The sequence below is a fragment of the Mirounga angustirostris genome, unplaced genomic scaffold (genome assembly GCF_029215605.1).
Source record: "Mirounga angustirostris isolate CCGP_5_RB_7025 unplaced genomic scaffold, mMirAng1.0.hap1 SCAF_10, whole genome shotgun sequence".
Lineage (NCBI taxonomy): Eukaryota > Metazoa > Chordata > Mammalia > Carnivora > Phocidae > Mirounga > Mirounga angustirostris.
In genome coordinates, this window is record NW_026991718.1 from 93605035 (window position 1) to 93631338 (window position 26304).

General features: G+C 38.6%; 1 protein-coding gene across 1 annotated transcript in view; it reads right to left on the reverse strand.

Moving 5' to 3' along the window:
- Nucleotides 1-26304, reverse strand: part of CFAP61 (cilia and flagella associated protein 61) — a 304410-nt gene that overhangs the window by 238413 nt on the left and 39693 nt on the right. Inside the window, exon 8 of the mRNA XM_064572747.1 lies at nt 15546-15705. Within this exon, the coding sequence (XP_064428817.1) occupies nt 15546-15705 (160 nt within the window). The remainder of the gene's footprint in view (nt 1-15545; nt 15706-26304) is intronic.

The window sequence follows — 26304 nt, forward strand, 5'->3', positions numbered from 1 at the left end:
AGGGGTGAAATGATGATGCTGATTTTTCACCCTCCCTGGATGTAGGCCCTTTGCTATGTAAGTATCCTATCCTGATTCTGGGCTCAGCAATGTGACCTGCTTTAGATAAATAACATATGTTAGTTCAAAGCCTAGACCTCAAGAGGCCATGTGTGTTTCTACTTGGTCTCCTGCACCTTTTGGTCACCATAACAACATGCCCAATCTAGCCTGCTAAAGGATGAGAGGCACATGGAGCAGAGCCAAGGTCAGCCTAAATCAGCCAACAGCAACCAACCCCAAGACATGTGAGAAGACCCAGCTAAGATCAGGAGAGCTGCCTAACTGACCCTAGCTGTATCAGCAAAACATGCTTATTGTGGTATGCCACTGTGGTTTTGTGGCTATTGGCTGGAAGCAGTACTGTGGTAATGGATTACTGATGAAATCACAAAAGATAATAGAGAGAATCAACCAAGCCTGGTTCTTTAAAAATACTCATTAAATTGACACTGGGGAGATTAATAAAGGAAAAAGCACAAATAAATAATGGCAGTAATGAAACATAAAAACATAGGAGACATCTATAAAGTAAGATGGTAGATATAAACCCATAAGAAGATTAAGTATAAATGGACTAAATATTCTAATTAAAAGACATCAGTTGTCACTCTAGATTAAAAACAACAACTAAACTCTATGCTGTTTATAAAAGACACACCTAAAATGTAAGGAAATAGGAAGAATGAAAATAAAAGAATGGAAAAAGATATGGTATGCAAATATGTATCAAAGAAAGTAGGTATGGCTGTATTAAAATCAGAAAAAGTAGACTTTAAGACAAAAAAAAAAGGTCACTAAAGATGAAGAGGATACTTCATAACTGATTTTTTAAAAAGTTCAAAGAAGATATAATCTAAAAATTATACACTTAATAACACAGATTCAAAATATATAATGAAAAATGATAGGCTATGAGTAGAAATCAGTACACCCATAATCAAAGCAGGAGATTTTAACATATTTCTCATTAATTGATCAAATAAGTGATGAAGTCAATAAGGATGAAATATTGGGCAACATTTTATCAAATGTGACTGATTTATCTAGAACCCTACACCTAACAACTATAGGATATACACTATTTTGATAGACAAAATAGGAATGTTTTCAAAACTTGACCATATGTTCAACAAAGTTTAAAGGATTAAAATCACACAGGGTAGGTTCTCTGACTTCAATGCAATTAAGTTAATACACAGTAATAAAAAAAATAAAAAATACCCCCCCCCCAAAAAAAGACTAATAAAATTGACAAACGACTAGCAAGACTGTTTGAGACAGGAGAATACACATAATCAAGGTCAGGAATTTTGAAAAAGGCAGTGTCACTTGATAGAGCTTATGAACAGTTAAAGTGAAATAGGAAAAAATGAAGAATGGCTTCAGTTTTACCTTATGCATTTGAAAATGTAAAGGAAATGTACAAAAAATTACAAACTACCAAACAGACAAAGACTAGTTCTACAATTTAAAAAAATTGAAACTGCAATCAAAAACCTTCCCCCCAAAAGCCCACCAGGTTTAGATAGCTTCCCTGGCAAATTCTACAAAACATTTAAAGAATAAATATCTCTAGCCTTGCATAAACTTCCAAAAAGAGAAGAAGGAAGAATATTGCTCAAATTGTTTTGTGAGGCCAACAGAACCTCATTTCCAAAGTTTGGCAAAGACATTTCAAGAACTGAAAATTACAGACCACTCTTACTCATGGAACATACCTGCAAAAATCCTCAACAAAACATTAGCAAAGAATCCAGCACTGCATAAAAAGAATAATAAGTCTAATATTAACAAAATAGTTAACATATAAAAATTAATCAATGTAATTTACCTCATTAACAGAATAATGAAGAATCATATGATCAACTCAGTAAATACAGAAAAAAAGTATTTTATAGAATTCAATTCAATTAAAACAACAACAACAACAACCATTCTTAATAAATTTCTTAGGAAATCATAAATACAGAAACTTTCTTAATCTGATAATGGGTATTCACAAAGCTATCCTTAATTGTAATATATTCAGAGCTTTCCATTTCATATTAAGAACAAGAGGATGCCTGCTAACACCATTTCTATTCAAGGTATTAATCAGTGCATGAAAAAGAAATAAAAATAAAAAGGATTGGAAAATAAGAAATAAAAACTCACATTATACAGAAAAATCCAAAAGAATCTGCAGATAAATCATAGAATTAATAAATCAGTGCAGAAAGGTTGTTGATATAAGGTCAACATCCAAAACAAATTGCATTTCTATATAACAGCAATAAACAATTTGAAAACAAAATTTTTTTTTTAAAGATTTTATTTATTTATTAGAGAGAGAGAGAAACAGCATGAGAGGGGATAGGGTCAGAGGGAGAAGCAGGCTCCCCAGGACTCGATCCCAGGACTCCGGGATCATGACCTGAGCCGAAGGCAGTCGCTTAACCAACTGAGCCACCCAGGCGCCCTTGAAAACAAAAATTTTTAAAGATAAATTTTCCAAAAGTGTGAAAATATTAAATACCTAGGAATGAATCTAACAACAGGTGTGAAAAGCATATATTGCAAAAAGTATAAAACATTGTGAAAAGAAATTAAAGAGGACAGAAATAAACTGAGGAATATACTATGTTCATAGATTAGATATCTTACTACATTGTAAAGATGTCAGTCCCCCCCCACACACTGATCTATAGGTTCAAAGCAATCCCATTCAAGATCTCAAATTATTATTTTGGGGGTGCCTGGGTGGCTCAGTCAGTTAAGCGTCTGCCTTTGGCTCAGGTCATGATCCCAGGGTCCTGGGATGGAGCCCTGCATTGCATCAGGCTCCCTGTTCAGTGGGGAGCCTGGTTCTCCCTCTGCCTGCCACTCCCCCTGCTTGTGTTCTCTCTCGTTCTCTGTCAAACAAATTAAAAAAAAAATCTTTAAAATTATTTTTGAGCTGACTTGCAAGTTTATGTGGGAAATCAGATAAACTGAGTTTTTAAAATTTTTTTGAAAATTTTATTTTTTTGAATAATCCCTACACCCAACATGGGGCTCAAACTCAACCCCAAGATCAAGAGGAGCACTTTCCACAGACTGAGCCAGCCAGGTGCTCCACAGATAAACTGGTTTTAAAATGTCTTAAGGTAAATTTGTTTGTTTGTTAAAATTGTTACCTCCTGTAGTTATTTCTGAATTATTTATGGTTACATTGATTAAATAGGTAATTAAGTATTGCTTAAAGATTTCATTTATTTATTTATTTGTTTGAGAACAAGCGAGCAAGAGAGGGCACAAACGGGGAGCGGGAGAGGAAGAAACAGGCTCCCCACCAAGCAGGGAGACTGACTTGGGGCTTGATCCCAGGACTGTGGGATCATGACCTGAGCGCAAGGCCAACACTTAACCAACTGAGCCAAGGCACCCCAGTAATTAAGTATTTTTTCACAGCAACCTGTGATCATATAAAATCAGGTGTTCAAACCTTTTAAGATATTTGACAACTTTTGGTATTTTGCTTTCTCAAAATCGAATCCTAAGTAACATCTTGATCCTTAACTGACTTCCCAGAGGGCCCCTGGAAAATTCTCAAGGGATTTCTTCTTCTCCTTGTAAAATGAGAGATATCAAAAATTAATTAGATACATTGAATAGCATAAAAAACACTGTCAAATAAGAAGAGATGTTTAACTTTCCCTAGGTTGTATTTGTGTGGGTAAATACTTCTGGGATTATATGAAGCTCCTAGAAATTTGTCAGCTTCCTCACTGTCCATATGTCCTGGTACTGCTTAGCCTCATATTAGACACAACAATAATATAACGCTATCAACACTCTAGTTATTATTTTCAAATGCAGCATGCCACAGAAACAACAAAAGTTCCTTGCCAATTATGTTAATTTCATAATGAACTCTCATAAGATCTTTAGCCACAGACAGTTAAGTCTTCCACCATCTGCAGATAGTTATTGGTTGTCTTGATGCTTCCTTGGAAACTCTTACAATCAGCCGCAAGCCAGGACGCTTGTCTTCAGCAAGAGGAACTCTCTCAAAGACCCATGGAAAAGGGACTATGTCAGGCACTCTAGAGTATAGGCTTCTGGTAGCATTGACTAACAGTGAGAGCATATCACTGGACTGAGCAAGGAGTTACAAATCTCGAGTGGGCAAGCTGATGGGTTCATGAAACTGCTAACCCAAGATCAGACCAAGGAGAACAAAAATTAATTACATAGTACAAAATGAACTGATGAAGGGTATAACATCATTTCTTTAAAATATTGCTCCTGGCTTTAAGGAACCACTTTCTTTTTGCTCTTAAGGTATTTTTAACTTTCAACAATTTAGTAGATTATACTTTTGAAAACACTTTTTTTTTTTCTCCCTGCCTCATCTCTCCAGAATTTGGAAACTCTTATTGAGTATTCTAATTTTCATGGCAATATAGTTATTTTCACAGGTTGAGTAAGAATCTGTTCTTTTGTAAACAGGACATAACTGGAAACACTGGTTATATGATCAAGGCTTTGATTGGAACGTCATATTTAAGAATGACACGTGTAAAATCAAATACAACTAGATAGTTTTAAGGAAATAAGGTTGATTTTATGGATCTAATGTCTATAAAGCCCTCTTGGTTATCTGCCACTGCCTTACAGGTTTCCCAGCATTACAGGTGAGTAAGGAAGGATCTTTTAGGGGACTTTGAGAAGAAAGGAACTCACCCAAATCTATAGTTACTACAGTGAAATCTGGTGGTGAGTTCTTGTCTTGGCATTCTAGCCTCAAGAAACATTTAAAGATCTAATTTAAACTTATAAAATTCCAGGAAAGCAGGCTCTCTGCTCCTCCCAAGTCAATAGACAGCTACATTTTCTTCTGCAATGCCAGCAGCACTCCTAAGACACAATGGTGATGGTCAGAGAAAACGGAGTTCTCAGCCACACTGAGTGCCTAGTTACCAGTGCTCCTATTTTTTTAAAAAATCTATTTGAGAGAGAAAGAGAGAGAGAGCATGAGTGGGAGGGACAAGGGGAGAGAGAGAGAGAGAATCTGAAGCAGACTCTGCACTGAGTGAGGAGCCCGACACAGGGCTCAATCTCAGGATCCTGAGATCACAACCTGAGCCGGAACCAATAGTTGGCCACTTAACTGATTGCGCCACCCAGGCACCCCACCAGAGCTCCTTTTAACTCTGGCAAAGTGGATACTGTTACCATTGATGACCCCTTCATTGACCTCAACTACACAGTCTACAAGTTCCAGTATGATTCCATCCATGGCAAGTTCAATGGCACAATCCCATTAGCATTAAAAACCCAATAGAACCTTCTGTATCTTCCCACTGAAACCCTAACCCGCCCCCCATTGTTAAATTGATATATACCTCTTTACCTCTGGCTATTCCAGTGAGTTGCTCACCACTATAGAGCATTTCTGCATGCACAATAAACTTTTTTCCTGTTAACCTGTCTATTGTCTGTAAATTTGCAGGTCCCTGACCACTCAAACTTGAGTTGGTAGAAGAAAAGTTTTTCTTCTCAACAAAAGCTTTTTATATCAAACAAGAAGAAACAAAAATAAATTAATCAAGCAACCAGAATAGGAACACCAAAACACATCCAAAGAAATTAAGAGAAAGGAGGTCATAGGAATAAAAGCCAGTATTAATAAATTTAAAAAGAAAGCCAAAGACTCGGTAGATAAATCTAAGAGCTAGCTCTTTCAAAAGATCAAACAAAATAATCTTTTTTTTTCTTTTTAGGAGAGGGTGAAAAAGCAAAGAGGAGAAGGAGGAGCTATAACCAGCTATACTAGAGAAGAAATTGTAGCTCAAGCTCCAGAGTGGGCATGTCGAGATCTCAATCCCCCTAGTTAGGGGTGACAGACAATAGTGCCACCAGGGTGAAGTCTATTTTGGCTACAAGCAGAGTCAGGAACAATTTGCCTGCAATGGACCTCACAGCAGCCAATATTGGAGGCTAGGGACAAATCCTGCACAGAAGGACTGACTCACTTGGGACACCGAGAGTGTTATCTACCTAAGGAGACATTTGCGGCAGCAGCAAGTGCCCGTGCTGGGATGCTGGGCAGAGTGAAGCTGAAATTCCATGAGATGGTTAAAATAGCATCAGCAAAGCTGCTGATTCCAAATGAGAATCAGGGCAGAATCAATATAGAGATCTGGAATGGAGAAATTATTATAGATCTCTGCACTGGCTGGAATAACCTAAAACAACATTAATTCCTTGCCTACAAGAGTCACTTCAATCAAGTGATCAAAGCAACCACACACTTAATGGGACAGACTGAAAATGTGTAATATCAGATAGGGTGCAATGAGAACCCAGTCCCTTCTATGCTAGTCCTCCCAGGTGTGCACAACTTGAATCTCATCGGGAGGAGACAGCAGACAAACTCAGATTCAAGTACAATCTATAGAAGCAGGGGCCTATCATCTTCAAAAGTGTTTAGGGCATCATATTCAAGGAAACTCAGAGGAACTGTTCCAAAATGAAAGATAACAGAGCAACTCAATGCAGTCTGTCATTGTGGACCGGATCTTTCTGCTATGAAGGATGGCATTATTGGGACAAATAGGGGAACTTGAATAAGGTCTGTGGACTGCGGATTAATTGGGAGTAACATATTCAAGTTAATTCTTTGATCTTGATGGATGTTTGGGGCTGTAAAGGAGACTGTCCTCTGTAGGAAACACATACTAAAGTATTCACAAGTGACTCAGTAGGACATCAGCATCTTATTTTCAGATGGTTCAAGAAGAAAAAAAGTACCTGCAACTTTTAGGTAAATTTAAGATTGTTTTCACATTTTAAAAAAATGGAGGAAATAAAAGCATTGTCCTCGAGTTACTTCTGTGACTCAGTTAATTTTGTCATTTTAATTCACTCCCTCCCAGGGCTCTTCATAGCACATGTTTCTTAGGCAGTTTTCCTCAGACTTCAATTCGTTTTGCATTGATTTTTTTCACATGAGATTATATCATAACCATTTCCCTTCACTCTTTGTAACCTTTTAAAAGGCTGCTGCACAGCTGTCCTGTGGCTACCCACAAGTTTAGCCATCCCTCTCTTGTGGGAGATTTGGGGTTTTACAAACTTGTTTATTCATTTGGATATTTGCTTGTTTGTTTATTTTTAGTATTATGATTAAGCTTAGTGAATAGTCTTGAGTGTGTATCTCTTTACAGATTTAGGATTATTTCCTCAGACTTGCTACAGTTGAAGTTAAAGAATAGAAATCATTTCTACACTGTATTCCAGAGTATCCTATCAGCCAACCCTCCCATCTGTCAGAAATTCGGAGTGCTAGTTACCAAGCTCCTTGCCCAGGACGAAATATCTTAATTATAATACATACTTATAACTTAGTATGCAAAAAAGGGGAGAAAAAGATCTCGGGTTTTTATGTGCATTTCAGTTTTAGGGATGCTGAATATTTTCTCACACCTATGATAAATAATATTTTTTGCATAGTTAGCTTTGTGATTTGCTTATGTTTCTCTTTTCTCTAAACTATTTCAAGATTGAAATGAGCACTCAATAAAAAAAGGAAGCCATTTTCCACATGGAGTTAGACATATTATATAAATAGAAACCAAAAATCAAGTAAATACAAATATGTTATTTATAATTTAATAATTATAATAATTATATGTAATATAGAATATTGCATACATATATATGCATATATATGTATATATATATACACACACATATACATACATATAAAATTTTGTAGGCCCAGGATGGAGTTGCTTCTGCCTGGGGTGCCCCATCAGCAAACTGAAACTTACATAACCTTCTTGTCCCTACAAATGTTCCACTTGACCAGAAAGGCAGTATATCCAATCAGTCAATCTCCAAAAGCCAAATCAACCCTGGGTCTTCTCACCCTAAACCAGGCTAACTTGTGAGGCCCCAGCCCATCAGATATATTTTATTTTTCTTTTCCTTGTTCTTTATTCTTTATCCTATAAAATCTATGGCCCCATTTTACAGTTCTCCAAAAGGAGAGGATCTACTTCATGAAGTGTTAAATAAACTTTGTTTTCTTTAATCATTTTTAATAGTATGTATGTATGTGTACATATATATGTCTGTATATACATACATAGGTATACATGAGAGAGAGATGAGAGAGATATATATATATATACATACACACACAACTGTATTCTAATAATTTTTAAATCTTCGTATATGAAATGATGCTTTCCTAGGAAAATCTAATCTCCTAAAGTTGATTCAAAAGAAATAGAAGATCTGAATAAATTAATAACTTTGAGGGGGGAAATGGAACATTGTCAAAGATAAACCTGAAGTCAGAGCCAGCTTCCAAGGTGACTGTCCCAGGTCTTCCATTAAGCCAGCTATACACATTCCTTGAAGACTAAAAACACCAAGAGCCAGAGCAATATGCAGTGGAGAAAGGGCTTGCAACCCAGTAGCAAAATAACTGGCTTCATGTTGGGCTTAGAATTAGTACATTTTCATTTGTTTGTTGTCATTTGCAAAGACTGTGATTTTTAGTAATTGCTTCCTTAGTTGCTTTGCTCAGATTAAATTTGGTCCATGATACTTTAAGAGTTGTCAAAAACCCTGTGTAAACAGACACAGAACTCACAGTGACCCCAGTGCAATGGGTGCAGCCCACCGGCAGCCAATTTAATCAAGGGGGAATTCAGAGTATTCACCGCAAGCAATTGATTTTCAAGAGAAAAGTCAGCAGGATCAAACAGCCTGTTGGGATGAAAATCCCCTGAATCACCCCTATCACCGTGTTTTCTAGCAACTAACTCCTGACTCCATATAGAGTAATAGCCAAATTACTATAATTATCCTGCAACACAAGTGGCATATCAACATTATTTTAAACGTGGATTTTTTGCATAATCTTTCATTATTATCATTCATCCTCCCATTTGGAAATGGCAAACAACAACAAACTGTGATCTACCCCCAAAAGAAGAAAGGTCACCAAGAGAACAAATAAAAGGGCTATTTACATGTGAATATACTAAGAGAGATGTGTTTTACAGTCAAATACACTCTTGAAATTCATTAAATGCCTTCTCCCCTGCATCATAAATATGGGCAAAACAGACATCACCTACTGAGAAAATAATCCCAGCACATAATGATCATAACGAACATAAATAAAGCCACTTTTCTTTCAATGACCTCAAGGCCCTATATAAAAATGTGTTTGTATTTCTACCATTGTGAAATGACTGGTAGCAAGCACACCAGTCATAACACAAGTCCTTCCTAGTGCTGAACAGGAGAATATGAATATGGTCCCCAGTCATCCTGCTCTCTGCAAAATAACACTCTTAACTGGGTGCCATCATTTGTCGCTGATGCTTTTAAAAGCATTCGAAAGGACGCAGAAAGCAGTACTTGAATTAAGATGGAAAAATCAGCAACAGATTTTGTTAAATACAGCTGACCCCTAAACAGGGGTGTGAACTGTGTGGGTCCAGGTACACATGGATTTTTTTTATATGTATATAAATACGGTACAGTGCTGTAAATGTATTTCCTCTTCCTTACAATTTTAATAACACTTTCTTTTCTCTAGCTTACTTTATTGTAAGAATATAGTAGATAATACATACAACATACAAAATATGTGTTAATTGACTGTTTAGATTATCTGGAAGACTTCCGGTCAACAGTAGGCTATTAGTAGCTAAGTTTCTGGAGAGTCAAAAGTTTTCCCGGGGGTGGGGGGTAGGCATGGGGGGGCACACAGACCCTTGTTGTTCAAGGGTCAATTGATATGAAAAGGCTCACCAAGACTTTTGAGGCAGTGTCCCTGACAACAAGACTGGGTTTCAAGTCTGCATCATCTTCCTGGTATGTTACCAGTCCAAAGAGAACCCCTGTAAGAGTTCAAGCTGTCAATCTTGGAGATAATCACACGAGTTGGGCATAGGTCTGGTATTATATACTTGCTTTATCAACATCTCTAGCAAAGCATCAGAACTCACATGGTTAATTCTAGAAAAGAAAAGTTGGCAAGAGTGGCTAAAGCTTTGAAAGAATGCAATTTTGTTACCTTCATATACCAAAAACAAATTTAGTGGCTACAAAAACACAATAATATTCAGATTGTGATAAATATGAGTTGGTGTCTCAGGCTTTGTATGAGCATCAAGTAGAGCAGACTTTGTTGCCACTATCTGCATAATTGCTGTGGCCTTGTAGTCTTGCCCACAAGGCTCCAGGGAACTGTTAACACAGGACCCTAAGTGTTAGGGCTGAATTGTGTCTGCAAAAATTCATATATTAAAGTCTTCACCCCCAGCACCTCAGAATATGACAATATTTGGAGATAGTGTCTTTAAAGAGATAATTCAAATAAAATGAGGTCATATGGGTGGGCCCTAATCCAATATTACTGGAGTCCTTATAAGAAGATTAGGACACAAACAGGGAAAAAGAGAAGACCATGTGAGAGACACAGGGAGAAGACACAGCATCGACCAGCCAAGGAGAGAGGCCTCAGGAGAAACTAACCTCACCTATACCTTGATCTTGGACTTCCAGCCTCCGGAACTGTAAGGAAAATTAATTTCTATTGTTTAAGGTCCCCAATCTGTGGTACTTTGTTTAGGGTAGCCCCAGCAAACTAATACAGAGTCCTAGTGGGTCACTAAATAACTACAGAATGTACTGGGTGTTAAAATAGTGTTCTGAGATATATAATGCAAATATTTTAGCAGAAATACTGCTATGCTCTAAACACAAGTGTTTCATCCATATTTGGAATCCATGTTAAAAGAAAAATAAAATGAAACAGAAGGCAACCCAGGCATATAAAATGGAACCATAGGAAGAGAAGCTAAAAGGCTATTTGATACACAAATAAGATTTGATTTGGCCATTGTTTCTTAGCTCTGGCACTGGAAACTGGTTTCAGATGTTTCTTCCTCCTACAGGGAGAATCTGAGGTAAGAAGCAAATGTAAGTCCAAAGAAAAGAAAATTAAATAAAACATAAAGAAACATTTCCTGACAAAAGTAATTTTTTAATTTAATTTAAATTTTAAAATTTAAAAGACAATATTGCTATGTTTTATATGGATACATTATGAAAATCATACTTTGAAGGGCCTTTTAAATATCTAGTAAGCAACACTTTTCCTGAGTGCTTTGGTTACAAGGGGCTACACTGATTATTCTTTTGAAAGCCCACAAATCTGTTACACAGAACTAAGTTTCTCCCTGCCAAGGGCACATCAGTTCCACACAGAGTCTTGCACAGTGGGCCCTGGGTGCATAATGAGATTCACAGATCTGAGCCTGAGACTCCTGCTCCCCAGGTCACACCAGCCTATATGACAAACAAAAATTGCTTTTTGCCTTTTTTTCCTAATTTTAACCAGTAAATGTGGCGATGCCAATACAGCTGTGGAAACGCAGGCTGTGCCCTATTGTGCCTTATGCATCACCAAGAAATTTGCCAGCTCAGTTCTGATTCCAAAGTCTTTACTGTGATGATGCAGTGAATAAAAGACACAGCATGATTTTCAAATGCTGGGCAGGGCCAGTAGTGGGGGGCCAACTGGAAAAAAACAAAACAAAACTGTTTTGAGCCATTTTATTGTTACCGGAAGAAAATACACATAAACTATCAGGCATATGCAATATCCTAATGTACGTTCACTAAGCCTTCAGAGTCTTAGCTTCTTAGGGGATCTTAAATCTCATTTAGTACAATCTCTCACACAACAAGAAAATCTTTTCCTAAGCATCTATGACTGTTTCTTAATGAGTTCTTCCAAAATTAGGAGAAATTGCTACTTCTAAACTAGGCTTTTCACTACACAAAATAAATAAATAAATAAACTTTTACTAGAGTTTCTTTATATTGGGACAAAATCTGCCTCTTCAGACTTTGTTCCAACTGGTCCCAGTTTAGTCCCAAGGTTTAGTAGATAAAAATCAAAATTTACAAGTGTGTGCAAAAGGTTATATATGCAAAATGAGTGGCTGAAAAATGGAAACAAGTTATTCAAGTAAAATGCAAATTGAATGTGCATGGTTAAATTTTTTAGATACAATGAAAATTTGTGATATGGCTGAAATAACAAATAGATAGTAGGCTGATTATAATGTGGGTAAGTAGCTAAAGAGGGAGGGCCACTATATTAGCTTAAGAATGTTGAGCCTTGACATTAATCTGCTCAGAAGGGTTGACGTTGGTGTGGTATTGCAAGTTTCACAGCTGGTGGGGAAAGCATAGACCTTGAAGCAAGGATTTGAGAACAAGTGGTTTATTTGGGAGGTGATTCCTGGAAGCATCAGTAGGGTGGTGAGGAAGAAAGAAAGGGAAGAAAAGGCAGCTAGTAAGCAACGTGTCATTACATAGATTACCACTGTGGACAGCTGGAACCAATCCCATAGAGGAACTCTGGGAAACAGTACAAAACTAATGTCGAAGAGTTATCCCACCTGAGAAGTGAGGGAGCTGGGGTATTTATACCTGGACTCCTGACAGTTGTATAAAAATAAATGTTTTCATGGCTGATGGGAAAAGACTAGGCAGGCAGTGTCCTGGTGTGGGTTCCCTCAGAAGCAGACCTTGAGTCAAGGACTCCAGTACAACTGTTTATTTGGGAGTTAATCGAGACAGAGGCATAGGGGGACAGGGACATGAGACAGGGAAGCAGAAGCTACTCCTGGAGTGTTAACTTCCTGGCACTTCCAGCCTGCCTCTTGCATGGAGCAGAGTGGCCTTCCATAGTTCTGGCAAACCCCACAGACACAAAGGTGAAGATTCCAGCACATGGAAGTTGTCCAGAGTATATGCACACACACACAAGCCTGAAGGAAATGGGTGGGCCACTGAGAATTCCTTAAAGTGGTAACTCATTACATAACTTATTTAAGTGAAGAAAGCTGATCATGTATCCAGTGTAGTAGACACACCACTGGAGTTTACAAGGCCACCCAAGATAAAAAGTCCCCTTACCAAGCAGAGAGGCCTGGGGCTGGGTTCCAGGTCCGTCCACCCCTGATGAGCTTGAAAACCTTGCATGAGCTTGGACGGGTATAAAAAGGAAACAGTGTTACCTGTCCTAGTCTCCTATACCAAGTTACGAGGATAAAATGAGGTAATATATATGACAATCCTTTGAAAAGTAAAAAGTACTAAGCAAAATACAAGGTATAAAGCACAATGATGTGTGCTCATTTGAAACAAGAATTTTAGTTCATATTTTAGAGAAATTATATTTCTTTTAACTTGAGACTTTCATCAGAAAAACAATGAAAGGTAGATCATAGCACATTTAGAATTTTCTCTGGAGTCTCATTCTTTGTTGTTGTTGAAGAAAGATGGCAGCAAAATGTGTTGATGACTCTTTTCTTAGATATAATAAGCTGATGATGATTTGTGAATCCATCCCTGAGTTATTTGGAAGCCTATAATAGTGCTCCCTGATGACGATTTCATAATCATCTTTGTATCAGCGAACATAAAGCTGGATTTTCAAAAATAAACAAGGCACAGAGGATAACAAGAGTTTTCCTATTTCCTTTACTTCCCATTTTGTCCTAGATAAGGAATTTTAAGTAAAAATATTAAAGGTGGTAGAAAGAAGTAAGACTTCCTTCAGCTCCCATATCTGGGCTTTAAAGTGTGTGTTTTAAAGTCCAGGGTTCAGCCTAAATTTTGAATTTTGTTTTCCCCATATAGTTTCTAAGATAGGAATTTTCCATTCAGTCTATGTATGGAACATCATAGTTGTCTCAGGGCTACTCACAAACACACTGGAAAGGATTTTATCTTTTCAACTTGTTTTTTATAACAATAGTCACAGGTGGAAATACAAATTTTTTGAGGACTTACTCTGTGCTTGGCACTGAGCTGAGCACATCACGTAGATCCTAACATTTAGTCTTCCCAACAACTTTTTGGGTTAGATACTATTTTTATCTCCATTTTACACATGAAAAAATCAAGCCATAAAACTTATTTAATGCTGCCTTCAAGAAGAATTTATGCACTTGAAAGTGACAAAGATAACTTATGGTTCAGGATTGTGTCATGCTGAAAAGTTCTTTAGGACACTCTAGTATCTCTTTGCTAAGAAGCATGGGCAAGCCAGCTTTCACTATTAAAAAATAATGACTTCAAATCTTTCTTTTAGGAAGAGTGTGGTCCTCAGTACAAAAAGGAAACACCTCTCCATCTGTGGCTCTGTAAGTTCTCTGTAATGAGTGTGAACATTCAGATAAGCTTTGTACATCCATGCATGTGGTTCTCAATGAGGGGATAAGATCAGCCAGATAGACACCTGCCATTGCTTACATTGACAAGTCCTTTGCCACTGCCCAGTGTGGTCTTCTTCCTATTTTTGAACAACCTTGATATCATCCTTCAAACATGAGAAAGCAGAGCAGTTCAAAATGCCTTGATTTTAACCTTAGAAGGCTCAAGTAGGTGAAAGGCCAATCACAAAGAAGTAACTATCACTAACAATGATGGTCAACATTTAATGAGCACCAAGTTGGCTCAAGACACAGAGTAAAGGGGCGCCTGGGTGGCTTAGTCGGTTAAGTGTCTGCCTTCGGCTCAGGTCATGATCCCATGGTCCTAGAATCGAGCCCTGTATCCATCGGGCTCCCAGCTCAGTGGACAGTCTGCTTCTCCTTCTCCCTCTGCCCTTCCCCCTTGCTCATGCTCTCTCTCTCAAAATAAATAAAATCTTAAAAAAAAAAAAAAAAGACAGAGTAAAGCCCTTGACATGAGTAATCTCAGTGAAACTTCACAACACCCTCATGTAGGAGGTATTAATATTATTCCTATTTTACAAAGGAAGAAACCCAGATTTAGAGAAGTGAATTAACATATCCTGCATTTGTCTGATTTAAGAATGGAAACACTTTACCTGCAAAGATACCCATGGATGTAGGAAGACCTCATCAAATACCAAAGTCTGAGATTACCTAATTTCACTTCATGAAGAACCTGATACAGACAATATTTAAAAATCAATTTTTATTATTTCATATGGCTAGAAATAATTTAAGTAAGTTAAAAATGACTACTTGCAGTAGACCTGTACTATATAATAATTTGTCAAAGACACAAACACAAAAGCACTAATTGGTGGGATTAAAACTTAAAAGCATAAAGAACTTCTCAAGTTATTGACCTGAAAAAACACATTATATTTTGATGTGTGTGTGTGTGTATAAAATGCTGAAATACTATCAATTATTTCACAATGAACATTTTAAGGCAGGCATTCTGAATTTAGGGAACCTTAAGCTGCAGGGCCACCATTTCTGTCTACACCTGTGCACTTCTGGCCATCTGTGCTCACAGATGAGTGCACCAGATATGATCAACCATGGAAACTATACCTTAAAGGGAACTGGAGAAGGAGACATAAAATAAGCCATCTAGTTCCATCACTCCTCAAAAGGCACAGTGGTACAGAAGGCATGGATGTAATTGCTGAAGTGTTCCTGTGATAGCCACTGTACCTTGACTTCCTTTAACGCTTAGCTCTTCCAGTGGCTGCAGAACATCATCGGGGTGTGGGATGCAGAGTCCGTGGAAGGGCCCCAGGTCAAAGCACTCATGCAGGAGCTGCATGTTCACTCTTGAGCACACACTCATGAACCCGACAGCTACACCTTCCACCTGAAACATCCAAAACATCTCGTTACTCTATCAGACCCCAAATGAATTCTCATCATGAAACTTCCAGGAGCCCACAGCATGCGGGTGGTTGGTAGCTTGGGGCAGGCACTTTGAGATATTTAAGGGAGGGAGGAATATTTTCCTTTAGAAGCTCTAGTGTCCAGCACCATGCACGGCACACACAACAAGCTCCAAAAAATGTCCAATGGATGACCACTGTGAACAATCCTAGAAGTGGATACGTAACTTAGGGAAGTTGCTAGAGTTCTAGAGGGAAAGAACATGTGTCCTCTTTGCCCAGACCTGTCAAATATCCTTTAATTATCCCACGGGAAGGCCAGCCTTCCTGTCCACTTTCTTCCCCTCCACCATGCAGTCTCAGTAAGACCAGCTGGCATTCCATCCGATTGACCCTGGATTCAGAGATGTTCATGGTCACCTACTCTTTCAGATTGGAACTTTGATTTTCTTGAATTCATTCATTTATTTGGTTGGATGGTCTTATGGGGAAGAGATGTGAGCAAAGAGGTTTGGTGGGGATGTTTGAGTGAAGTAAACTTGCAACACTGGTTCACCATGTGGGTCTGATTTACAAATACGTCACCTCCTAGCATCCGAACAGATACCTGGTTCTGAACCTCTTACAACAGTCCCATTAATTTAGGCCTCTGATGAGGAATACACAAGTGGGAAGATAAGTGGGACAGTTTGATGTAATAAGAAATACATGTTTGGTCTTCATCCCTGGTTCCTAAAACACTTGTAATTTCCTGAGAGGAACATCTTTTGTTTTTCCTAATAAGCTCCTTTGGGTAATACCTATGTTTATGCTAACGAGATGACTCCCGGAGAATGGGAGCTGATTGTCAGGGAAACCAAACATGTGATTGATTAGAGGGTTGGAACTTTTGGCACCTCCCCCTGACCTCTGGAGAGGGGGGAGGGGCTTGAGATTGACTTCAGTCACCAGTAGCCAATGATATAATGAATCATTAATGGAACCACCATAAAATCCCCTCAACAAGGGGAATCAGGAGTTTCTGGATTGGTGAACACATGGAAATGCTGGGAGGAAACATGCCCAGAGAGGACACGGAAGCTCAGGGCCCTTTCCCCTGCACCTCGCTGTATGCATCCTTTCCATGTAGCTGTTCCTGAGTTGTAGTCTTTATAATAAGCAGGCAGTAGTAAGTCAAGTGTTTCCCTGAGTTCTGTGAGCCATTCTAACAAATTATCAACCCCTAAGGAGGGGGCTGTGGGAACCTGATTCATAGCCAGTCAGTTAGAAGTACAGGTGACAACCTGGGACTTATGACTGGCACCTGAAGTGGGGGCAGTTTTGGGGGCCTGAGCCCTTACCCTGCGAGATCCACACTAACTCCAGGTAGCATCAGCACTGAATCACAGGACACCCAGTTGGTATCTAGGGAGCTGAAAATTTAGTTGGTGTAAGCAAAACTCTACACATTTGGTGTCAGAAGTGTCAGAATTCGAGAAAACAAGTTATCTTCTAATGAGTAATTAGCCCATCTACACCTATTATTGGTAGTGATACAAATGAACAAAATTGAACTCTGTCATAGTCCACACTGATAGATATCTATGATTGAAATTCTTTATGATGTCCCTTCAATAATTCTGTATGTCATTCTTCCCTGCAAGGAAAGCATTTAAAATTTTAAAAGAGAGCAAGAAAGAATGCATAGTTCTGTAATTAACTAATCTTCTTGTGGTAATTATTGTGCAATATATATATACTTGTGTGTGTATATATGTGTGTATATATATAAAATATATATGTATATATAATATATATCATATGTATGTATATACATATCATATATATATCAAATCGCTACATTGTAAACCTTAAACTTATACAATGTTATACAATTATATTTCACTAAAATTAGAAAAGAGAGAAAACTAAATTGTACATAAATAACTCCTCCTGTTAATTATAACTTGGGTTTTAAGCAAATTCTGGTTGACTGATTTGACTGCAGCTCCTGTTAGAAACCAGCTTTACTAGGTCCTACTCAAGTGTTCACGCTGTATTTCTTGAGACAACCATCCTGTACAGGAAGCAAAAGAACTCATCATTGGCATTTCCTAGTCCCGAGAATGCAGTAGCATCCCATAAATGTCAGTCAGAGAAAATGGTTAATATTTGAACTTACTGAAGCACAAAATTAAGCTACAACAATACTCAGTCTTTTATATGACACATAGAAAAATTAGGCATTAAAGTATTTGTTCTCAAATGTGTCTTCTAGTAGAAAGTCATTTGTTTTCAAACATGTGTTTGAAAAATAAATGTGAGACTCCCTTTGTTTTCTCCCTAATGCTGGAATACAAGAGGAATTCTTAAAAATTAATTTTTCCATGCGTACTCTTTTCTTTACAGCCCCCCACCCCCACCCCACAATGATACTAGCTGTACAAGGCTGGATTTACACAGCTGTTCTATAAAGCCATCGACACTTTAATAAAAGTCCAAAATAAACATTTTAATTTTTTTCCCAAATAACAAGTGATTGTTTGTCTTGTTTGCACTCATGAACAAAGGCTGCGTAGCCACAGTTGTCTGGCTTCTCTGTAATTTTAGGCCCAAGACTCAGCAGACGCTGATTAACCAATCCATCTACCATATGTGCAGAAAGAGACGGCCAGCCTCACTCTCGGCAGGGAAAATTGGCATCCATCTTGGTTCACATGGAGATGTCCTTCTAATCTACAGCCACGCTGGCGCAACGAAACTTCGATGGCCTGAAATACCTTTTGCTGGCTTCACAGCGAGCTGCATGTGCATGATAAGAATGTATTATTTATAAGACCGCTGTTAGTAATGAGCTATTACACTAATGGCTCATTGTGTTTGGAATTTGATTTCAAATGGCATGGATCACACATTCTGATGAAAATGAGAAAAAACATGTTTTGCCATTAGGAACAAAGATGTAACGTTCTCCAATTCCACAACCTGTTATATTCCCGTCATTCATCCTCAGTTGTGACAATTCACAAAAGTTCACAATTATGAACTGCAACAGAGCAAGGACATATTGTGGAAATGTCTGCTTTTTCCTTTGAGTTTCTTTTAAATAACTATTCTGATTTGAGAAACACCATTCTGAAATATGAATTTGTGGGAGTATTCAAATTCAAATCTGTGTGTGTGTGTATGTTTTCTGGAAAAATAGATTCAGTGAACTTCCTTTACTTGAACAATGAAAAGGCATTGATTGTTGACTGCTATCTATCCTCTAGGCAACAGAGATAACTTTCCACCACAAAGTTCTGCTTATTGTTCTTGTTTTTCCTGTGAGGATATATATTAGGATACATAAAGCTCTGGTTGCTAGAAATCCCTACATGCAGTGGCCTTGTCTTCAAACACAGGCCCATTTAGAGACATGTGTGCACTGTATCATTCGTGCTTCCTTCTAAAAAGCCCTACAGTCACTCATCCCTTTTGGGTGACCATACTCCATAATGAGGGTGCCCTTATTGTGACCACTGCCAGCTTTGATCCCCTCTGCCTCATGCCAACAGCAGGGCTGAGTTGGCAGGCTCTGCCCACCCGCAGGTCAGTGGTGCCTGTTCTGACCACTGCTGCCCATGCTGTGGATGATGCCAAAGCAGACGCTCTGCCCATCTGTCTCTAGGAGCCGCCCTTGGCCTCCAACCACCCTTCCCCAAAATCTCAGTTTGGAGTAAACACCAGATGTCAAGGTAAGCCAGGATAAAGTTATGAAAAGCAACTTGCGCAGCAAAGTGATGACTCAAAACTCCTCCCAAGTAGCTATCAAGCCAAAGAAAGCCTGCACAGTTAAAAACCTTTAACTAGTCAAGAGTTTCCTACTTGGCACAGGCATAGATCCCAGGCTTTCTATGTGCATGGCCTGTAACTACCATGGGCTGGTGTGGGAAGAGACAGATTTGATGCACTCTGTTCTGTGATCTCTGGTCAACTGCAGTCACCTGTAAGCATGGTGTGTTGCCCGTAAATGCTTAATCAGCAACTGGGGTGGGGAAAACCCTGATTTAGCAATTTGCCAGTCTCCGTGGTGTAAATATTCCCATTGTGGCCAATTTTAAGCTACCAATGTGATGTTACTGAATGGGGAGTTGGGACGGGATGCCCAGTAGCCACTATTATATAGTATTTCCACTAGAGAGATGATAGACATAAATAATCTCAAGAGCGAAGATAATAATAAAATAATTAGGAAGTGATGAGTGTTGAGCATTAACTTTGTTTTCTAGTGTGACTGTACTGCAAGTTTATATAATTTAATTTTTAATAATGGCTGTGTTTAACAACCAGCTTGCAAAGTTCCTGAGGATTGAACACTTGGTTCTTGTGAGGCAGAATGAACTAGTTCCCGCATACCACTGTCTACAGGGCCAGCCGAAGAACGTCCAGGTGGTTGGTAGAAGGGTCCGGGAGGCAGGTGGGAGGGGAGTGACAGCACTGATCTTGAACATAAAAGGCTTAAGGCACCAGATACAGCTCAGTAGAAACTGGAGATGTGCTCCCAAGTCCTGGACTGGCTTCCTCCCTGTTAAGGGGGTCCTGCTTCTGCCCTTCCATTTAAAGATTGAGGTCCACGGTCGCTTCTCCACAGAATGTGAAGCGTCTGGTGTCTAGGTAACATGGCCTCTCAGAAACTGGGCTGGACTCCATTTGCCTCTTTAGAGACACCGAAGGATCCTTGCAGGGTTGGGACTGCAATTTTCAGCCTGCAAATTTCCTCCGATGTTACATGCACTGAAAAATGTGTAACATGTGACTAGAGAGGAAAATACGTGGAGGTAGTCACTGCAGCTGCTCTTCATAAGCACTAACACAAGTGATTTGGGTTGAAACTGGCACCTTAAAAACAAAGAATTAAAAGCATTCTCCAGAGTGACATCAGCTTCATGGCGGCATAAAGATGTCCATCATTGTTGTCCCCGAGCTCAACAGCAAACATTCAGTATCCAGCCATGAACAAAAAGGCCTCTGAGGGAGCTGTGGCATCCAGTCAAGGGACCTGGAAGAGTTTTGCCAACTGTGCATGAGGAAATAGGCAGACACACCTCGGTCTTGACTATGAACCCTAAAGAGGACTGGGTCCAGCTTGTCTTGGCCATGGTCCAGAAGCCCTTGGAGAATATGGACTTAGATAATCATTTACAGAGGAGAGAGTCTTTGTAAAAAGTACAGTTTCCAGAGAAGTTCTAGGACTCCATTGGAGCAAAAAAAGTATGAGCTTGGATGCACTGAAGTGAATGAGAGGAACAGTCTGGCTTTACCCATCTCACCCACCCCCCAGTGAGGCACAGCTTAGGGCAAGATTTCTTGGCCCATGATTTATCCAATGGGGAAAAGGGAGAATGTGAGAGTGAGCACCCAGCTTCCCCACCTGTGAGGGACTCTTCCAAAGAGGTCCATTTCTTTTATACCTCATCCATAGTACTTAATTTGGAGCCCTATGACTTGGGGAGCAGAAAGAGTCTAGGAAAAGCAGCAAATAGTACTCTGGGAGGGCAATAAAGGGACCTGATTCCTAACTGCATTGTCGATTGCATCAGGAAGCCTGCCCACAAACTCCTGGGAATATCTTGCCCATGAAACCCTTCAACTGGCCCATAAGTACTCCCAGCAACCTGTGTGCCTTACCCACACATCATCCCACCCTGTGGCCAGCTCCTGTGCACACTCCCAACAAAACCATGAGCAGGCTTTAGCAGACAGTTAGTGAGGACTGCAGAAAATCAGTCTGAGCACCTACCCTTAGAGACACCAAAGGATCTTTGGGAAAATAAAAGAGGTTGTCTTTTTGAGCACGTACCTTTGGGAAAATAAAAGAGGTTCTCAGCACTCGGCCTGGTGCTTTGTAAGATCCAGAGAATGCATATGAACTTAAGAAGTCTGCCACAAGGGCGCCTGGCTGGCTCAGTTGTTAAGCATCTGCCTTCGGCTCAGGTCATGGTCCCAGGGTCCTGGGATCGAGCCCCATGTTGGGCTCCCTGCTCAGCAGGAAGCCTGCTTCTCCCTCTCCCAGTCCCCCTGCTTGTGTTCCCTCTCTCGCTGTGTCTCTCTCTGTCAAATAAATAAATAAAATCTTAAAAAAAAGAAGTCTGCCACAAGAGGGAGAAAGAAAGGTGGAGCAGATTTATCCATAGAAGGTCTGAGAACCCCTCAGGATCTCTAGCAGGGCTAACAGAGGTATGTCTCTCTGAAGAAAGTAAAGACTGGAGGGGTAACTGCTACTTCAGATGTGAAGACAGTAATGAAAAACTCCAAGAAACATGAGAAAATCAAGGAAATGACATCAGCAAAAGATCACAATAATTTTCCTGTAACTAAACCCAAAGACATGGAGATCTCTAACTTACCAGATAAAGAATTCAAGATAGCAGGGGCGCCTGGGTGGCTCAGTCAGTTAAGCGCCTGACTCTTGACTTCAGCTCAGGTCATGATCTCAGGGTTGTGAGATCAAGCCCCATGTTGGGCTCCACGCTGGGCATGGGGCCTGCTTGGGATTCTCTCTCTCCCTCTCTCTCTGCCCCTCCCCCACCATTCACGTTCTCTCTCTTTTTCAAAAAAAGAAAAGAAATACCCAACTCTTCAGCTTTAAGAAAACACATAGGCTCAAAGTGAAGAGAAGGAAAAAGATACTCCATGCAAGTAGAAACCAAAAAAGACTTTAAGCCAAAAACAGAAACAAGAGACAAAGAAGGTCATTATATCAATGATAAAGGGGTCAATTTGTCAAGAAGATATAACAATCATAAATATATATAAACTCAATATCAGACCACCTAAATATATCAAGCAAATACTAAAAGATATGAAGGGAGAAATAGACAATACAGTAATAGTAGGGGACTTCAATACCCCTACTTTCAACAATGGATAGAACATCCAAGATAGAAAATCTACAAGGAAATGTTGGACTTGAACTTTACTTTAGACCAATGGACCTAACAGACATGCACAAAACATACTATCCAATGGCAGTAGACTATACATTCTTCTCCAGCATACATAGAACATTCTCCAGGATGGATCATATATTAGGCCACAAAACAAGTCTTAGCAAATTTAAGAAGACTGAAATCATACCAAGTATCTTTTCTGACCATATGTTATAAAACTAAAAATCAGTAACAGCAGGGAACCTGGACAATTCACAAATATATGGGAAAAAAAAAATTCTTGAACAACCATGGAGTTGTTCCAAAGAAGAAATCAAAAAGGAAATAAAAAATATCTTCAAACAAACAGAAATGGAAAGACAAAATACCAAAACCTATGGGATGTTGAGAAAGCAGTTCTACAATTCAAACATATGGGAGGGGGGAGAAAAGGAGAGAGGGAAACAAACCATAAGAGACTCTTAATGATAGAGAACAAACTGAGGGTTGATGGAGGGAGGTGGGTGGGGGATGGGCTAGATGGGTGATGGGTATTAAGAAGGGCACTTGTGATGAGCACTGGGTGTTGTATGTAAGTGAGGAACCACTGAATTCTGTCCTAAAACCAATATTTCACTTTTGTTAACCAAAATTCAAATAAAAATTTAAAAAAAGAAAAAGAAAAAGCAGTTCTAGGAGGTAAATTTATAGCAATAAATGCCTACATCAGGGAAAAAAAGATCTCAAATAAACAAATTTACATTTCAAGGAACTTGGAAAAGGAGATCAAATTAAGCCCAAAGTTAGCAGAAGGTAGGAAATACAAAGATGAGAGCAGAAATAAATGAAATAGAAAAACAGTACAAAAAGTTCAATGAAACTAAGAGTTGATTTTTGAAAAGATAAACAAAATTGACAAAAAGAGGACTCAAAATCAGAAATGAAAAAGGAGACTTTACATCTGGTAACACAGAAATACAAAGGATCATAAGCGACTACTATGAACAGTTGTATGGCAACAAATTGAACAACCTAGGATAAATGGATAAATTTCTAAAAACACACAACCTACCTAGACTGAAACATGAAGAAACAGAGAATATGAACAGATGAATAACAAGTAAAGAGAATGAATCAGCAATCAACCTCCTGCCAAAGTAAAGCCCCAGACTAGATGGTTTCACCGGTAAATTCTACCAAACATTTAAAGAATTGACACCTATCCTTCTCAAACTATTCCAAAAAATTGAATATTTTATGAGGCCAGCATTACTCTGATACCAAAGCCAGATAAGGACATTACAAGAAAACTATAGACCAATATCCCTGATGAATACTGACACAAAATTCTCAACAAAATATTAGCAAAGTGAATTCAACAGCACATTAAAAGGATCATACACCATGATCAAGCAGGATTTATCCCTGTGATGCAAGGGTCAATACACACAAAATACACAAGTGGTTCAATATACACAAATCAATAAAAGTGATAAACCACATTAATAGAAAAATAAAAATCATACGATCATCTCAATAGATGCAGAGAAAGCATATAACAAAATATCATGTCCCTTCACGAGAAGAATGCTCAATAAATAGGCTATAGTATAAAAATATTTTAATTAAATAAAGGCCATTTATGACAAGCCCACAGCACATCATACTCAACAGTGATTGGCTGAAAGCTTTTCCTCTAAGATCAGCAGCAGGACAAGGGTGCCCCCTCTCACCACTCCTATTCAACAGAGGACTGGAAGTCCTAGCCAAAGAAATCAGGCAAGAAAAGGAAGTAGTAAAGTAGTAGTAAGTAGAAGTAGTAAAAGTGTCTTTGTTTGAAAATGATATATGATCTTACATATAGAAAATCCTAAAGACTCCATCAAAAAAGTGTTAGAACTGATAAATGAATTCAGTAAAGTTGCACAATACAAAACCAACATACGGAAATCAGTTGCATTTCTATACACTAACAATGAAATACCTGAAAAAGAAATAAAGAAAAAATCCTATTCACAATAGTATAAAAAAACAATTGGATTAGAAGAATTAACATTGTTAAAATGTTCATACTGCCCAAAGCCATCTCTAGATTCAGTGCAATCCCTATCAAAACTCCAATGTCATTTTTCATAGAAATAGAACAAACTATCCTAAGATTTGTATGGAACCACAAAAGACACCAAAAGAACAAAGCTGGAAGGACACCTGGGTGGCTCAGTTGGTTAAGCGACCAACTCTTGATTTTGGCTCAGGTCTTGAGCTCCAGGTCATGAGATCTAGCCCCAAGTCAGGCTCCGTGCTCAGCAGAAAGTCTGGCTTGAGTTTCTTTCCCTCTCCCTGTACCCCTCCCCCTGCTCTCTCTCTCAAATAAATAGGGGTGCCTGGGTGGCACAGTCAGTTAAGTGTCTGACTCTTGGTTTCAGCTCAGGTCGTGATCTCAGGGTCCTGAGATGGAGCCCCATGTCAGCTCCACTCTTAGCACTAAGTCTACATGAGATTCTCTTTCCCTCTCCTTGCCCTTCCCACTTGTGCTCTCTCTAAAATAAATTAAAAAATCTTTTAAAAAATTTTAAATAAATAAATAAATCATTAAAAAAAGAACAAAGGTGGAGGTATCACACTTTGATTTCAAATCATATTACAAAGTTACAATAATCAAAACAGTACAGTGCTAAGATAAAAGCAGACACAGAAACCAGTGCAACAGAATCAAGAGCCCAGAAATAAACACCTGCATATATGAGCAACTAATATTTAATAAGGGAGCCAAGAATACTCAATGGGGAAATGACTGTCTCTTCAATAAACAGTACTGGGAAAACTGATATCCACATACAGAAGAGTGAAATTGGACTCCACCTCACACCACTCACAAAAATTAACTCAAAATGGACTAAAGACTTAAACATAAGACTTGAAACTGTATAACTACTGGAAGAAAATGTAGGGAGAAGAAGCTCCTTGACATTGTTCTTGGCAACCATTTTTTTGATATGACACTAAAACCACAAGCAACAAAAGCAAAAATTAATAAGAAAGATGACATCAAACTAAAAAGTTACTGCACAGCAAAAGGAACAATCAACACAATGAAAAAGCAATCTACAGAATGGGAAAAAGTATTTGTAAACCATATACTGGAATATTAGATGGGGGTTCATATCCAAAATGCATAAAGAACTCCTGCAACTCAACAGGGAAAAAAAGATCCAATTTAAAAATGGGCAGAGAATCTGAATAGACATTTTTTCCAAAGAATACATACAAATGATCAACAGCTACATGAAAAGATGCTCAACTTCACTAATCATTAGGAGATGAAAATCAAAACCACAATGAGATATTTCCTTACATCTATTAGAATGGCTATCATCACAAAGACAAGAGATAACAATGCACTGGCAAGAATATGGAGAAAAAGTAACCCTTATGGGGCCCCTGGCTGGCTCAGTTGGTAGAGCATGCAACACTTAATCTCGAGGGTTGTGAGTTCAAGCCCCATGTTGGGTGTAGAGATTACTTAAAAACAAAATCTTTTTTTAAAAAAAGTAACCCTCATGTGCTGTTCATAGGAATGTAATTTGCTATAGCCAGTATGGAAAACAGTATGGAGGTTTCTCAAAATATTAAAAATAGAACTGCCATGTGACCTAGCAATACTACTTTTGGTTGTATGTCCAAAAGAAA